Source organism: Symphalangus syndactylus, chromosome 10 (genome assembly GCF_028878055.3).
Source record: "Symphalangus syndactylus isolate Jambi chromosome 10, NHGRI_mSymSyn1-v2.1_pri, whole genome shotgun sequence".
Lineage (NCBI taxonomy): Eukaryota > Metazoa > Chordata > Mammalia > Primates > Hylobatidae > Symphalangus > Symphalangus syndactylus.
The window spans coordinates 116,015,245-116,031,595 of record NC_072432.2 but is presented as its reverse complement, the minus strand read 5'-3'; the positions used below and the strand labels follow the sequence as shown (position 1 = coordinate 116,031,595).

At 54.5% G+C, this 16,351-nt stretch overlaps 2 protein-coding genes across 3 annotated transcripts in view; one reads left to right on the top strand and one right to left on the bottom strand.

Annotated features, from left to right (window-relative positions):
- The window catches only part of RHOBTB2 (Rho related BTB domain containing 2), a 25,453-nt gene extending 9,102 nt beyond the window's left edge, over window positions 1-16,351 (bottom strand). The window contains exons 1-7 of the mRNA XM_055295669.2: window positions 16,273-16,351; window positions 6,339-6,540; window positions 5,516-5,619; window positions 4,848-5,033; window positions 3,243-4,261; window positions 2,878-2,996; window positions 298-448 (exon numbers count right to left, since the gene is read on the bottom strand). Of these exons, the coding sequence (XP_055151644.1) occupies window positions 298-448; window positions 2,878-2,996; window positions 3,243-4,261; window positions 4,848-5,033; window positions 5,516-5,619; window positions 6,339-6,540; window positions 16,273-16,328 (1,837 nt within the window). The 5' untranslated portion in view covers window positions 16,329-16,351. The remainder of the gene's footprint in view (window positions 1-297; window positions 449-2,877; window positions 2,997-3,242; window positions 4,262-4,847; window positions 5,034-5,515; window positions 5,620-6,338; window positions 6,541-16,272) is intronic.
- The window catches only part of PEBP4 (phosphatidylethanolamine binding protein 4), a 287,960-nt gene continuing 277,153 nt past the window's right edge, over window positions 5,545-16,351 (top strand). The window contains exons 1-2 of one of the 2 annotated variants that reach the window (XM_055295677.2): window positions 5,545-5,688; window positions 10,668-10,733. Coding sequence is in view for 1 of the 2 variants with exons in the window: in XM_055295676.2 (XP_055151651.2) it covers window positions 10,146-10,151; window positions 10,668-10,733 (72 nt within the window). In the remaining variant the exon portion in view is untranslated. Of the gene's footprint in view, window positions 5,689-10,133; window positions 10,152-10,667; window positions 10,734-16,351 lie in introns of those variants that run through there. The other variant, XM_055295676.2, reaches the window with a different exon arrangement.

Below are 16,351 nucleotides of genomic sequence, written 5' to 3'. Positions count from 1 at the left end.
AGTGCTGGGATTATAGGCGTGAGCCACTGTGCCCAGCCTCACGTTCCATTTTGTTGGGTTTAAATCGCCTTTGGAGAGAGCCTCTCAGGTGACCGCATCAAACATGCCCTGCACCACCCTTCTTCACTCTGTGTCCTCACCCAGAACTCTGTGCCCGTCAACAGATTCCATTTCATGTATGCTTAGTCCCTTGGACATCAGCTTGTCCCCCAGGAGAGAGGTGAGAGGAGAACATTGCACCTTGAGGTTTCCCTGGCCTCTGCCACGGGGAGGTCCCCAAGTGCGCTGCTTAGTTACCTGTGAGGGCAACCAGGTGTGGCAGGCAGAGGCGGTTGGCTAGGATGATGAGCTTCATGTCATCCAGGTCGGGGCTGGAGGTGAACATGCCGGTGTAGAGGTATTCCAGCACGGCCCGCATGCAGCTCTTGCTTGTATAGGGAAACACCACCTGGGGCGGGAAGGAGTGAGCGGACAGCAATGAGATCCTGCTTAGAAGAAGATGAACTGAACCCTGAGAAACTGAAGAGCTCTGGCCCTCACACCCAGGCTCCCCCAGACAGGCAGCCTTCCCTGTGCTGTGTGTGTATCTGCTGAGAAGACCCCAACACCTGGCCCCTAGGGCGACAACCTGTGCCGAGCCCCAGTTTGCTGACAGCACCAGAGTACAGGCCTCTACTATCATTTATGTGTTTGCTTTTAGAAACAGGGTCTTGTTATGCCATCCAGGCTGGTCTTGGACTCCTGGTCTTAAGCATTCCTCCTGCCTCAGCCTCCTCAGTAGCTGGGACTATAGACACAAGCCAGGCGTCCAGCTTCTAAACTCTACCAAAGGGACCCAGATACTACTCACTGGCACCCTTTGGAAGCCGCTCTTGCTCGCGGGATGCTTGAAGGAGGCCTTCTGGTCACCTCAACCTATACCCCAGTCCCTCCCATCCCTTCAGGGAACAGAAGTGGGATACAGAATAAGTAAGGCCCACGGCAGCTGATTTCTTTCTGTCTGCTCAAAGCTGCTGCTTTGGGCCTCCAGGATCTCTTGAGAGCAGCACTGCAACACAAACTGCCTTCTCATCAGGCTCTCCAGGCTGTGCTGGGAACTGGCTAGAACTTTAAAGCTTCCGTCTACAGTACCGAGAAGTGCCTGGGGCTGGCAGGCCCCTGGGGCTTGTGAGAGCTCCTAGTCTCACATTTTGTATATCCAAATCCTACTCCCACTTCAGAGACCAACTCCCAACGCTTCCACTTAGGCTTCCTTAAGTGCTTCCTTCTCAGAAATCTTAGAAAATGCACATTCCACATCACGGGATGCGACGCAGCCTCATGCTTGGTTCTGTTTTTCATTCAAGCATTTGGTGAGCATTTCCCAAGAGACTGGCGCTGAGAGGGTTTTTGGCAGAAGGAAAAAGACCCAGTCCCTGCGCTCAGAAGCAGTTACAGAACAGTGGGGGAAACTGTGTGGATGTTCAGAACTCCACGCGCCTGCATGAAGTCGAACCTCGTTAACTACAGGGTTTGACGACACTCAGTGATGGGCCGATTGAGGTCCAGGAGTTCAGAGCACACCAAGGGCTACTGCCCAGGCTACTCTGCTTGGAATGGAAAAGAGACCAAATCTAAGAGAATATTTCTAAGGACACATTGCTAGGCTTCTTCCAACCCGAAGTTTCCAATCTAGGTGCGTGAGAAAGTGGTGGCGTCATGGGAGCTGGAGGGGCACTGATTAGAGGGGCAGGTGGTTCTATTAAGTGTGCTTTTCCTTCCCTTCCTCCCTCCCTCCCTCCCTTCTTTTCTTTCTCTCTCTCTCTTTTTTTTTTTTTTTCTTTTTTTCTGTAGAGATGGTGTCTGTGTTTCCCAGGCAGGTCTCAAACTCCTGGGCTCAGGCAATCCTCCCACCTCAGCCCCTCAAAGTGCTGGGATTATAGGTGTGAGCCACCCCCTACGCCTATTTTCTGTATTTTGATGCTTTGACAACTAAAGCCTTGCTGGCCCTATAGAGATTGCCTCCCTCAGGGCTGGCCAGGTCCTAGGGATAGTGAAGGAGTTGCCTGCAAGCGTGCCTTTCATATGCAAACCAACCAATCCAGAGCCCACAGCCCACTACCTCCTCTATGGACTCTCACACTCCAGGCCACTGTTCCCCTGCCCTAATCCCTCTAGAGCCAGGTGACAGACAACTAGAGACAGCCTCCAGGCCCCAGAGCCTGCTAACATTATTCAAACCAGCTAATCCTAAACCTGCTCAACCTGCCTCGCCCATTCCCTCCCATGGAAACCCTCTGCCTCCTGATTGACCCCAGAGCTTCCCCATGTGACCCCCAGCCATGGTGCTGTGGCATGCCCCCTCTTCTTGGGATCTGTAACAAGTTGTCTTATCAATGACAGCCATCTCGTGATCTGTGGGCCTCTCTACACCTCAATAATAATAAAACCTATCTTTTGAAACAGTGATGGATTCAGTTGTTTCAGGTGTGTCAGGGAGGCAGTAAGGTACAACGTAAAGAGGCAAGGAATGGAAGTCCCGAGTTCGAGTCCTAACTCTACTTCCAACTTTATACAAGCCACTTAACTTCTCAGGGGCTCCCTTTCCTAGATATATGGTAGGAGTGGCACATGTGTAAGTTGCGTGTGAATTCATTGAGATAATGAACCGAAAGTGCTTTCTAAACTCTCAAGTTGAGCTGTTAGTGTAATTCCCTTTCCTGGTGTATTGTATAATCCTTAGCTCCAGGAACCACCTCATAAACCTCTCTAGGGCCCATCACCCTGTGGTTAGCCCACAGTCAGTGATGAAGAAAGTACCCTGAATGGCAGTGCCTCAGATGTAAAGGGTGCAAATGTCTCACTCCCTCCTTCCCCCCTTTGTGTCCTCGGCCTTACCTCCCGGGTGGAGCTCTCCACAAATGGCCCCCCAAACATGGCGGCCATCCAGTCACAGCTGGAAATCAACAGGGGCTTGTGGGCACTGATGGTGCCATCATCCAGGATGAAGGTCACATCTGTCCAGAAGAAGCATCACAGGAGGACTGGTGAAAGAAGGTGGGAGAACAAACCCCAAGGGGAGCCACGGAGCCTCCTCCTGAACCCAGAAGATTCGGGGCACAGAACAAACCCGCTCCCAGCTGGGGAAAACCAGGCTTCAAGAGCATGGCAGCCGCAGCTCCAGGACACCAGGAGCTGAGACCGACAGGCAATGCTAATAGCACCAATGCAGAACCCCCTTGCTTTCCAAGCTTGTTCCATACCTGAGAAGGTGCCTTTTGCCAAGCACTCCTTAACCCGGTTGGTTCGGCGGACGTGGAAGGCCTTGGTGATCTCCTGGTTCATGAAGGCCTCATTGTTGAGAATATTGGCCACCATCATGCGCAGATCAAAGACCTCGAGCAGCTCAGCAATGTGGGCAATGTGCATGAGGTCACGCTCGTTCTCATCCAGCTCCCCCGTGTACAGGTACTTGAGGACAGCCCGGAAGGGCCCCGGCTGGATGGAGTTGTCCATCTTCACCACCACCATCAGCCGGGATTTGTAAGTGAGAGGATCTTCTGCCATCTCTTCCTGGATGCTCACAAAAGCTCGGCTCCAGGAAGACAGCATACGACCCCTGCCCGGCAGGTACCCTGTTCCGTTGCCCCGTAAGATCCCGTCACTGGTGGAAGCACGGAGGCCAGCAGGACCGGAGCCCCCAGGCTCATCCACGCTCTCGCACACGTCAAAGCTGGCTGCTCGGAGCAGGAAGTCTCGCCCATGGTGGTGGTGGTGATGGTGGTGGTGTTGATCAGGGTGGCCCTGGTGGTCCTCTGGGTGGGTGCCCCCTGGCCCCGAGGGGCCCCCCAGCTCCCCCTCACTCAGGTCCATGAGGAACAGGTCATAGAACTTGGAGGAAGAGGTGGAGAGGTAGATCTTGTGGGCAAAGATGCGCACCCGCTCCTGCAGCACCAGGATGACGTCCGCGCAGAGCGGGTCCTCCAGGAGGTGGGCGGGGCACTCCTCGCTGCTGGAGGGAGGGTTGGGCACCACGATGATGGGGGGCGGTGGCTTGGGGGGTAGGAAGGGTGCCTGCAGCAGAGGCCGCTGCACATTGCGGAGGTGGGACTTCCAGAACTGCAGGTGGCGGCGGGAGATGAGTGCAGCTCGGATGGCGTTGTCAAAGACGTCCTTGATGCCGAACTGGGCCACCACGCTGGTCTCATAGTAGGGGATGCCCAGCTCCTTGGCCACCTCCCGACCCTTCTCTGGGGGCAGGATTTCATTAGGTTTGATGGGCCTGGTAGGTTCAAGAAGGAAACCAAGCTTGTGTTGGTGGTGGAGGGAGGCTGCCTGTTCTTCCACAGGCTGGAGGGACTCTGCTCAGGAACTGGGTGCCAATCCCCACCCACTCCTGCCCTGCTCTGTCTGGCCAAATCCCATCAAGCTCCTTCAAGGTCCACCCCAAGCCCTTTTTCTTCCAGAAAGCTTTCCCTACTATGCCAGGCCCCAGTGACCTCCCCAGTACAAAGCTGTGACAGCACTGCCTCTCTGGCAATTAGCAGGCAATGCCTCACATGGGTATTTAACATGCTCACATATTTAGTTTATCCCTCAGCAAAATTATAGGACTTTTTCATGCAAATATCACCTCTTCCTCTCTGTTTTTCTTCATGATGCTTTACATAGCACTGCCCACACCAGAGGTGTGCAACAGGTATATGAATGAATGAATGAATGAATGAGCATGCTTGTTGACTCCCAATGCAAGCTTGTTCCAAATGGAGGAAGAGATATGAGGCTCAGTGGAATTCCCCCAAGGCTGAGCAGGGAGCCATGATGAGGCACCCATCCATGTCTGTCTCCTTGGTACCAGCACCTCCTACCTAGCCAAGGGTCGCCTAGCCCTGTTGACAGCCTCCAGGTCAGCGTAGCGCAGGTCCAACTGGCAGCCCACCAAGATGACAGGTGCTCGGGGGCAGAAGTGCTTGATTTCTGGGTACCACATGGTCTTGACATGGTGGAGGGAATTGGGGTTGGCAATGGAGAAGCACAGAACCACCACATCAGATCTGCGGGTGGGAGAGTAAGGTTACGGGCAGAGAAGCAAGCAGTAGCTTACCTGGTCCTGGAACATCTGCCGCACCCCAGCCCTGTACAGTCCCACACCTGGCTCAGGTATCTGCTCACGTGCTCTTGACACAAAACATAATCACAATACCTCCAATTTATGTGGCACTTTAGAGCTCAAGACTTGTTTTGGCCTCACAGCTATTTTGTGAGTTAGAAATGGCCGTTTTCGCCACTTCGCAGCTGAGAAACATCATCTCAGAGCTACTAGGCACAGAGCTGGAACTCGATCCAGGCTTCCTGATCCCGGGCCCAGGCTCCCTTCACTTCCCCAGGCTGCCCCAGCCCCCATGAGGCTCTGCCATAGCTGTTTTCTCCACTACTTCTTGCCAGCCGAAATTTCACAGAGGTGCTTGGTTCCTGGGAAAAGCAGGAAAAAACCCACCCTATTGGTTCTCTGCAGGCGGCCAGAGGCCTTCCCTACCTCCCATAAGCAAAGCGACGGTCTTTGTGGTGGTCTCCAAAGGTGTCCCAGAGGCGCAGAGAGACGCTGACATCATCTACCACGTCTCGGGAGCGTTCCAGCACCTGGGGGCAAGGGAGGAAGAGTGGGACTCAAAGGCAGCAGTTCTGGGGCCCTCTGCCTGCCACCTCAGGGTAAGTGCCGGCTGACACCTGGGGGCCCCAGACAGCACTGGGGATGGAGGGACAGGGCTGGCATCGCCCACTGTGCACCCTGCACAACTTTCATCCACGTGAAATCTCTGTACAATCAATAACAAGGGTGGCTTCTAAGCGGGTGGGAGAGACACTAAGAGGGTAGAAGAGACCCTAAGGGGGTGGAAGAGACCCTAAGGGACTGCTATGGGTGTGGAAGGGGCCTCTTCAGGAGCTCACCCTTGTTCCTGGCTTTCCTTGCAAACTGCATGTTTGTTAGCCTCTGGTCTTTTGCTATCAGCTACCAGCTTCTTTGCTCCTCTCAGCTTATACCTCTTCCAAGCCCCAGCCCCCCAGTGCTCCCCATTACTTAGGGCTGTGACTACATACAATGCAGTACCCCAGACAAAGCTGGAGTCCCAGGCACCAGCTCAGTCCCTGAAAACACAACCAGCCAGAGACACTTCCCTGGGGCAGGCTTGGCTCAAACCTCTCTCCAGGGGCTCCTTCCTCTTCAGCTGCCCCCATCCCACCCTCTCCCACCCCTAGAGGGCTCCCGTGAGCTCTGGAGACACCAAGCTATGCCTCAGGAAGCCCCTAAGCCCAGACTCATGGTGTGGACCCCCAGCCAGGTTGCCCTGCAGCCTTACCTCCTGGCACACACGATATTGGTCGATGGCCCACACTGTGGGCACATGCGTGGCCAGCAGCTGGTACTGGGTGAGGGTGGCATTGCAAGCACGGGCACAGATGAGCCTGGTCTTGCCCACGGCGTTGTCCCCCACCACAACGCACTTGATGGTCTCTACGTTTGGCCTTTCATAATCCATGTCAGAATCCATTAAATGGGACCTGAGGGAGAGGGGGGAGGTGGTCAGGAAGGCATGGCATGCCAGCTCGCTGTGGGCCAGGGCCAGCACCCGCAGCTCTCCTCAGCCAGGCTGCCCCCTCTGCAAGCCCCGGAGCTGACAGGAGGAAGAAGGAGTGGGCAACATTCTGGGCAAGAGCTCTGCGAGGGTCCAAGGGGCCAGGAGCCCATTCAGGCTGAGAGGAGCAGTGTCACCAGATGGGCCACCTGTCCCCTTCCTGCTCCCACGATCTTCCAGCTGTGCGTCTGGATGAAGGAGACCTGCGCAAGATCACCAGTGGAGCTTGCCGAGGCCCTGCCCTGTCCCTTCTCCAGAGAGGGCAGCTCACTCCTCATCTGCTTTCCTCCTCCTTCCCCGGCAGAGCAGTGGCAGCAGAACAACAAACAGCTGAGAGAAGCAGAGTCCGCCAAGTCCCCACCCCTTCCCAGCATGCCTGAGGGCAGGGCACTTTAAAATTTAATGGACTTGTCAGAACTGGGCAGCAGCTCTCCTGGCCTCCACTCTTTCCTTTGCCCTCTCTGGTGATGGTGGATTTCCAAGCCCTAGCCTGCCTAAGTGCATGCTTCAACCCCAGATCCCAGCCGCCTTTATGGAGATGCAAGAGTTTTTCCTCCCAGCCTCTCTAGGATGGGGAGGTTCCTAGATGCACCTGACCAGCCCAGGGGCCTCCCTTTCTCTACTCTGGGTCTGTCCTGTTGCCTATGTGTCATGCTCAGCTACACGTCCAGCTTTCAGATGGGGGTGAGGGGAACTACAGTCAGTGGTCAGTGGGCCTCTACTTCCCCTACGCGGGGCTGTCCTCCCAGCACCCTGCCCCCAGCGTCAGAGAGTGAAATCCACCTCCACCCTCTTCTGCCCTTCCCATTCCTAGGGAGGATGATCCTCAGGCTGAAGATCCCAGGCAGCTGGCACTCCTAGGTGATGTTCACTAAACTGGCTACATGGGTGATGGGGTTGCCAGAAAGCAAAGGATCAGAAACTTGAGCCTGAATTTCTGGGCAAATGCTTGCCTCAGTTGCCTTCGATGTTGAGCAGAGAGGAAGTGGCTCGTCCACCCCCAGAGAGGGATGGCTTGAATGAACAAACAGAAGGCACTTCTGTAGTCAGATGTCATGTTGGTGTTTAAAAATCTGTTGCCAGGAGGCCCTGGCCTCAGCATCTACCCTCCTGGGATTAGGGAGCAGGGGCAGGGCCGGCGCGATTAGGAAGCTTGGTTTCGCCAGCGTCATCTGCCCGCCCCACTCACATTCCCTGTGTGTATGAAAGTCGTCTGGGGGAGCTTTAGGAGCCCAGAGTCATCCCTCCTAGGCTAAGGAAGGCTGAGCTCTTGAGTGCTGGAGGCTGCCCAGGCACCCTGGCTGCTGAGCCATCCAGCCCAGAGCCAGGCCACCAGCAGCAACAGGGAGGCTCCATTCCTGCTGGGCTGTAACTGGATGCCAGCATGCAGGGATGCAGACCGAAATATCCAAGTAACGATAGCAACTGGGATTCGCGCGAGTAGATGCATCTCAGCAACCTAATCAAAAAGTGCAGCAAGGACTTCTCAATGAGACAACCTCCTCCTCCTTTTTGGAATGTTACAGGATCTGGACCCTTCGACAAGGTCTCCATGCAGTGCCCTCGTGGTCTCCAGGGCAACTGTACCATCCCTTCTCTCTCCTCACCCTCCCTCGGCAGACAACTGTTTTTTGTTTTTGTTTTTTTTTTGAGAGGCAGTTTTGCTCTTGACACCCAGGCTGGAGTGCAGTGGCATGATCTCGGCTCACTGCAGCCTCCGCCTCCTGGGTTCAAGTTATTCTCCTGCCTCAGCCTCCCAGGTAGCTGGGATTACAGGTGTGTGCCACTATGCCGGCTAATTTTGAATTTTTAGTAGATACGGAATTTCGCCATGTTGGTCAGGCTGGTCTTGAACTCCTGACCTCAAGTGATCTGCCCACCTTGGCCTCCCAAAGTGCTGGGATTACAGGCGTGAGCCACCACACCTGGCCTAGAGAACTGTTATTCTAACCACAGGTTCCCTCCCCCCAATTCTCTCTCCTGAGCTGAAGACCGGGAACCCCACCTTGACAGTTCCTGATCTCAAGTTGAGGAATGTGCTGGCGCCAGGAGGTGGCATCTGGGCTGTGGTTTCTGTTTTGTCGAGTGAATACCAAAACAGATATAATCCCAAATACAAAATACGTGCAGCTGGAGGATAAAGATTAAAACCCAAGAGCCAAAAGAACTTCTTTCTCAAGTTTCGATTCTCGCAGCATGTAGGTCTGTAGACAGAAGCGGGGGAATGAGGAGGCCTAATGGAGGGGTGCCAGTTCTCAAATTCAGGAGCACCTTGACAGTGAGAATAATGCCAGGACACCAGCAGGGCAGTGCTGGGCCAAGTTCAGCTACTTTGTGATGACAACACTGCTGCCCACCTTGTGCTATGTCACCTCTAGGGTTAAGCAGGGGTCAGCCAATCAACAAGTGGAAATTGACAAATACTGTGACATAAGTTTAGACACCAGACCTGCTGGGTTGTGCGACTCCTTCCATCCATTCCCCAGCCCCTTCAGCCGTCCCCGGCTTGTCCTTCAGCTGCCTCTCTGTTTGTATCATCTCATCCTTTCTACCCTGTCCCAAATGCCTGACTGGCAAACTTCACTGTCCTATCTAGGAAGAGGCAAGTCACTTATATTTTCTGGGCATCAGTCTCCCCCTCTGGGAAATGGGTATGAAGACATTGGAAGAGTTTCCTGAACCATGGTTAATTTGTGCCAAGAGAGGCTGGGCTGAAAGGAGGTATTTGTCTTCTTATGTAATGTGGTATTATATAATGCTAGATTGCATATCTATATGTGTAATTATATCTCTCTTTAAGATACAGACTGGCCCAATTCAACTGGCAGAACTCTTAGTCTAATCAGGCCTCTCTTAAAGGAGGATCCTGTCCTGGAGAGAGTGTGCCAAGAGTAATATAATTTTTGCCCTAGGATGTTGCTGGTGTTGTATCATTGCTGATGTATGGTGAAAAAGCCCACTCATTGCTGATATATGGTGATACAGCCCACTCAGTGAGCTTCTCAACTTCCCCTCTCCGTCTGGCTCTCTCTTCTTCCCTGACTCCAGACTCTCCCTCACAATTGCCTCATCCTCACTCAATCAACCTCCATAAACTATGACCTCCTCACCACCCAGCCCTGGGCATCACAACCCCCAACTCACTCTTCTTCCATGACAATCGCAAAGTCACTGGCATGTGTTCCTTCCATCCCTGTCCCATGATCCCTGTGCCCCTCTCCAAAAACAGCCTCCTGCCCACCGCTCTCCCAGCTCTTTGTACTTGGTGCAAGCCAAAACCCAAGGTGTGCTGAAATTAGCTACAAACCTCGTGCACTCCCAGTCCCACCCCCACACCCCTACACACACTCTTTGCAGAGCTCAGAAAGGGCCCCTTTCCCTCCCACAGCTGATAGGAGACTTGTTCATCTGTGGCTGCCCTAGTCTGGTTGTCAAGGAAACAACAGAATCTCCCTGGGAGCCTGGCTTGTCTCCTAGCAACCAGTATCCCACATCATCTTACAAAATGGGAAAGGGAGGAAAATCCTGAAAATGAAGGTAAAATCAAGAGAGATGGATTGAAGGGAGAATTGGAAGGAGAAGCACAAAGAGAGAGTGGACTCCGAATTCGGGGAGGCTCCCACGGGGGTCACTGGCATTGCAAGAAGCCCCGTGCAGATCCAACGGAAAGCAAGGCCCAAAGGGACCCTGAATGGTCAGATTAAAGAAATGCAAGCCTAAACACAGATAAGCCCCCTCAAACCTAAAATGTGGACACATCACCAAACACCGCCAAGGATCTCCCCAGTAGTTTCACAGAACTCAGTTACATAGACTGCAATGTAGTTGAGTTCAAAGAACCAGCTCTAGAACCGCCAGCAAAACACCCCAATTCCACTGTTGTTTTGTGTTTGTTTTCTTAACAGAATCACTTCCACCACTCTGGACCGTTTTTCCTTTTTTCTGACACGCTACTCTGCACACACACAAAATAGAAATTAAAAAATTTTTTAACATCGAGAAGGGGGAGGGGCACGACACGCCGAGGCAATCAAGTCATCTTCCTTTCCCTAGAAACACCGGAAAGGATTAGTCTCCAGCCCCGCGGTACCCAGCCCAGCAGCCGAAGCCAGAGCCCAGGTAAGAGCGGGGCCCAGGGAACGTAGCGAGGGGGGCAGCAGCGCCAGGAGGGAGGCGCAGCGCGTCTGCAAGGGCTGCTGGCCACCCCGCCATAACCGCAAGCAGCCATCTACTTACACCACTACATGTGAAGGGGTGGCTTCTAGCGTGAGGAACACATCTCTTCCTGCTGAGCAAGCTCATTTTAGTGAAATGTCAGGGGTCCCTCTGCGCCTGCAAGTTGGGACGACGCCGGCGCCGCCGCGCTGCTGCTGGGCTCCAGCCTCCCGGCCACCTCGCGGCCACTCAGAAACTCCGGCAGGGCAGCCCAGGCCGGACGTGGGCCCAGGAGCGGACGCGCGCGCTGCACTGCAGCCGCTGCCCCTTCCGGATCAGCATCGCCCCGCGCCCCGGGCGCCCAATGTCACGGCGGCGCACGGAGCCGGGCTGCGGAGGCTGCGGGCGGCGCGCAGGGGCGCCGGGAGAGGGGCGAGGCCGCCGCCGCTACGCGCCCGGGCCCGCGGCGAAGGCGCTGCCGCGAAGACGCCTGGCGCTGCAGTCCCAGGGACCGCTCGCGACCTCCTTTTTTCATTCACAAAAAAAGGATAGGGAAAAAAAAGAAAAGAAAAAAACGGGAGGGTAGAAAAAAGGGGAGAAAAAAATCGCAGCCAAGACGACAGCCGTGACGGGCCCCGCCCACTGCCGCGCGCGGTTGGTGGAAAGCGTTCGGGGGGCGGGGAGGGGGCGGGGAGGGGGCGGGCGGGGGGAGAAGAGGATTGGACGCCCCGCAGACCCCGCCCCGCCGCACCGCTCCCGCCCACCGCCCGCCCTCCTCCGCCCCTCCCTCAGGGACGCTGCGGGGAGGGTCTCGGCTCGCCGGTCTGGGTGGCGCCGGTCCCTCTACCTGGCGAGGCACAAAGCCTCCCCGGACGCCCACGGGGTTTTCCCCTTTCCTTCGGGAGGCGGGGGAGAACCTCTGAGAGGCATCCTAGTGCACCCTGGAAGGGATGCTAGTTGGAGGAGAACGTGTGGTTGTAAACACAGGCCCCCCACCACTTGCCCACGGGGAGGCGACGGCAGGGGCAGTCGGGGGTAGGAGGGAGGCGGGGAGTGGGTAGGGACGAATAACCGGCGTTTCCATACAAGCCCTTTGCTGCCTTGAGAATTTTCGTGGCACTTGAGAGCCTTCCTCCCTCCATGGCCCTTAATGAGTTGTGGGGTGGGTACCTGTACCACCTTACCTGTCTCCCACCTAGGCCTTTTTCAGCGGGTCCCCACCTCCATCCCACCCCCCTCCTGTTGCCTCCTGGAATTCAGTAATAACTGCTAATCTCTGAAGGAAACACCATGAAGACAGCAGCCTCGAAAATCATCCCTAAGCTTTCTTTGGGTTCTCTGCCTCAATTTACCCCTCTGTAAAACAGAGAGATTCTAAGGTATAACATCTATAACCTGAGTGGTCCCTAGAAGACACTTTCCATATTCAAGGCTGGTTTTATCAGGATAATCTTTTTTTTTTTTTTTTTTTTTGAGTCTCCCTCTGTTGCCCAGGCTGGAGTACAGTGGTGCAATCTTGGCTCACTGCCACCTCCGCCTCCTGGGTTCAAGCAGTTCTGCCTCAGCCTCTCAAGTAGCTGGGACTACAGGTGCATGCCACCATGCCCAGCTAATTTATGTATTTTTAGTAGAGACGGGGGTTTCACCACCTTGGCCAGGCTGGTCTCGAACTCCTGACCTCGGATGATCTGCCTGCCTTGGCCTCCCAAAGTACTGGGATTACAGGCGTGAGCCACCGTGCCCAGCCAGGATGATCTTGACTGCTAGTGTTACATTAGTCAGCTCAGTCTGGTTTGATTCATCTCCTCAGTTACCTCTGGACAACTTTTAAAGCCCAGACCGGCATGCCGCCCACCTGAACCGCCTCCACCACTCCTCCATCTTGTGCTCTGAAAATGCAAATCCACTCTAATATTAGTTTATGCAAAATATGATTAGGAAGAGAAATTTACTGCCAAAAGAAAGCCGGGTTAAAAATGAATTTTGTGTTGTCTGAAGCATGCTTCTCATCTGTGAATGCATATACTTGGAAGCTGTCCATCAAGGTGTGATCAACGTGCCTGCCTACCTGGTCAATGTACAGGAAGTGCTCGGTTGTTGGAGGATGCTTCTCCCACCCCTTTCTCAATCTACTCAGAGCTAGCCAAGAGGTTAACAATGACTGACAGTGCTACTCACTTCTCATTTCTGGTTAGAAATCACCCTCCATAAACCAGAAAGTACTTATTTGAATACATATTTAGGAGAGAAACTAAACCATGCTCACATATGTTCTTCCTCCACATGTTTGGCATTGAAGAGCCTTACCCCATCTTCTGTGTGCCAAAGAGCCCCTGCGCCAGAGAAAATCATAACATGAGCTCTCTGCATGGTTCCCACGGCAGGCCAGGGTCTCTCCCACGGACACCCTGTTCCCTCCACCCACCTCCAGAGACCAGCTGAGTACCAGATGCCGGTTGACATCACCTTTCACCTGTCCTGGCAGGAGCATAGCCACGGTGGAGCAAGGATTAGGAAGACAGAACTCCCCTCCACCCAAAGTCATGAAGCAGGAGAGGGTGGCTGCTCAGCCTGTAAGCTAGAGCCAATGCCCTTTCCGCCTTTGGAGAAAAAGCCAGCTCAGCCTGGAAACCTCAACCAGGCTGGACTGTGTGAATTCCACGGTGTAGTGTTGATTAGGGGGGAAGGGTCTTGTACAAAAATGTGGGTGTCAAATGAAATTGCACCCCCACAGCCCCCGCCCTGCTCACACTCAGTGAACTGTTTCAGGCAGAGGCAGGCTTTGCTGGGGAGGTTCCCTCAATTCCCAGCCCTGCTTTTTGCACGCAGTTCCTTCTTTCAGCCTTTCTCCAAATCAAAGTCCTTCCCCATCATTTCACCTCTAGGGCTGTCATGGTTGGCGCCCCAATCAGTCCCCTCTTATCATCAGGGTTCCTCCAAGTCCCCACCTTCTCCAACCAGTGCCCACCAGCCCGTCCTCTGCAGCCCCTTGTCACTGTCAAGCCGCCCCATCCATGTCCCACCCTAGGCTGTCTGGGGACCTCCGCAGACCTCTTCCTCAGGCCAGCCTGCGAGGAGCTCCAGCAGTTCATTACTCACAGCTCAGATGGCAGCATTCCCCCCGCTGTACGAGGGGCAGACCACCAGCAAGCTGCAGCCGTCGGCCTGTGCCCCAGTTGTGGCTAAAACCAGGCCTTCTTCCCAGCCAGCCCTGGCCAGGACTGCCCCAGGCCCCTCACTCCTGCTATTCAAGACAGCCTCCAGCCCCTGGTACCCTAGCCAAGGATCTGCCATGTCCCTTCATCTTTGCCCAGCTCTCCATTGCCAGATCCTGGAAAACAGGGCCATTCCCAGAGGCCAGGCTTCCCCACTAGCAAGCAAGGAGCTGTTGAGCCTTCTCATGCCCATCCCTGTCCCCAGCTGTTAGCACCCGGCAGGCAGCAGCGTCTCACAGCACAGGAAGCCTCCCACTCCCTTCACTGCGCCCTCCCACCACAGGCCCTGAGGAGTCCATTTTCCTCTATTCAGGTGACTTCTCAAGGCAGGCCTGGGTGGGAGACAAAAGCTCCTGGCCTCTTTCTTTCTCTGCCTCCTCCATTCTGTTACACACACAGACACACATACACACACACCAGCCCTCTCTGCCCACTTGCTGCAGCTTGGAAACACTGGTGTGATTCCGAGGAGCAGTTCAGCCTGAGCACTGACTCCCCCCATTGCTGGCTTCCCAAGCCTGCTTCCACTGGTGGGTCTGGCAATGTCCTGCCATGTGCCCGGCCGCGTGGCTGTAGCCCAAGGGCTTCCTGGCAGCATGGAGGCAGGTTCCATTCTACAATCTCCTGCCCCTGCCCAACCCCAGCATCTCTTCCCTCACCAAATCCCTTTTGTGACCCACATCCCCAGTGACATAAACCCCTGGAACCTGTCCCCAGAAGGCACCCCCTCTATGCCTCCCCACACCACCCTCCTCCAGGCCGTCACGCTGCTGCTGTTTTCCTGAAGCCGGGCAGATGCCTGCCTGTGAACAGGAGGCTTATCTGGGGAAAGAGAAACCTCCATCCTGGCTCTTAGCAAAGCGCACACGCAGCAGGCTCCCTGGCCAGTCCCACCAGCGTTGCTCTCCCTGTGGCTCTGAAGGCCCCTCCCCAGTGCCAGCCCAACGCAGACCCCCTGGCTCAGTCCCTCCTCCAACCTGCGCCTTCCCTTTGCTTCACAGGCAGCTTTACCCTTCAACACTTTGCAGGCTACTAACCGTGCTTTCATGGCACCCCTCTCCTGGAACACTACAGCCTCTGTGGAGCCCACCCCATGGGCCTTGTGACATGAGCTCCGCCCCCCACCCCCTGCCATGTGCAGACTGGGGCACGTGGTGTTCCTACCCTGCAGCTGGGGCAAAGTTCAGGACCAGCCATGAGCAAAAGCAGAGGCATTTCAAGCTGCAGAGCCCCAGCAGGGTGAAGGAGCTGAATCCGGAAAGCCTAGAGTCTCTCAGCCCCCCTGTCTAGGCCTTAAGGGACACCATCAGGTCCCCACAAGGATACAGGAAGCTTCTAGGACTTTGCACAAGCAGTTCCTTGGCCTGAACACTCTTTCTATTTCTACTCCTTTCACCAGATAAATGTGTACTCATCTTTCAAGTCTCAGCCTAGATATCACTTCCTCCAGCAAGCCTTCCATGAATACTTTCTTACACCTGACAGAGTGTAAGTTTCCTGTTCTTCCCCTGTGCTCCCCTAATAATACCAATCACACCAATCTATCACTGGGTTTTTCTCTGTCCTTGATTGTACTGAGAACTCCCTGGGACCAGCAGGGGAGCTTTCCTAACAGCCAGGATGGAGATTTCTCTTTCCTCAGATAAGGTTCCTGCTCACAGGCCAGGAAGCCACACTATAATGCTTGTTCAGGCCGGGTGTAGTGGCTCATGCCTGTAATCGCAACACTTTGGGAGGCCCAGGTGGGAGAATAGCTTGAGCTTAGGAGTTGGAGACCAGCCTGGGCAATATAATAAGATCCTGTCTCTATTAAAATTTTTTTTTTAATTTTTAAAAAAAGATAATGCTTATTCAAAAAGGTATTTTGAACCTGGCGCGGTGGCTCATGCCTGTAATTCCAGCACTTTGGGAGGCCAAGGTGGGTGGATCACCTGAGGTCAGGAGTTCGAGACCAGCCTGGCCAACAAGGTGAATCCCCTTCTCTACTAAAAATACAAAAATTAGCTGGGCGTGGTGGCAGGTGACTGTAATCCCAGCTACTCAGGAGGCTAGGCAGGAGACTCGCTGGAACCTGGGAGGTGGAGGCTGCAGTGAGCCGAGATCACGCCACTGCACTCCAGCCACTCCAGTACAGTGGGTGAAGAGTGAGACTCTGTCTCAAAAAAAAAGGTATTTTTTAATGCTGGTCTAGTGCCTGCATTCTAGTGCTTCAACAAACAATTTGGGAGATGCTTAATAAATGCTCGATGAATGAATCAGTGTTTGGGAAGTACACAGTAGCTACTCACATGCTGTCTGAAGGGGTCTTCTGGGGGCCATCGGGGCCTTTTCTCCAGGCTTGCATTGCTCTGTGTTCCCTCCAGGCTC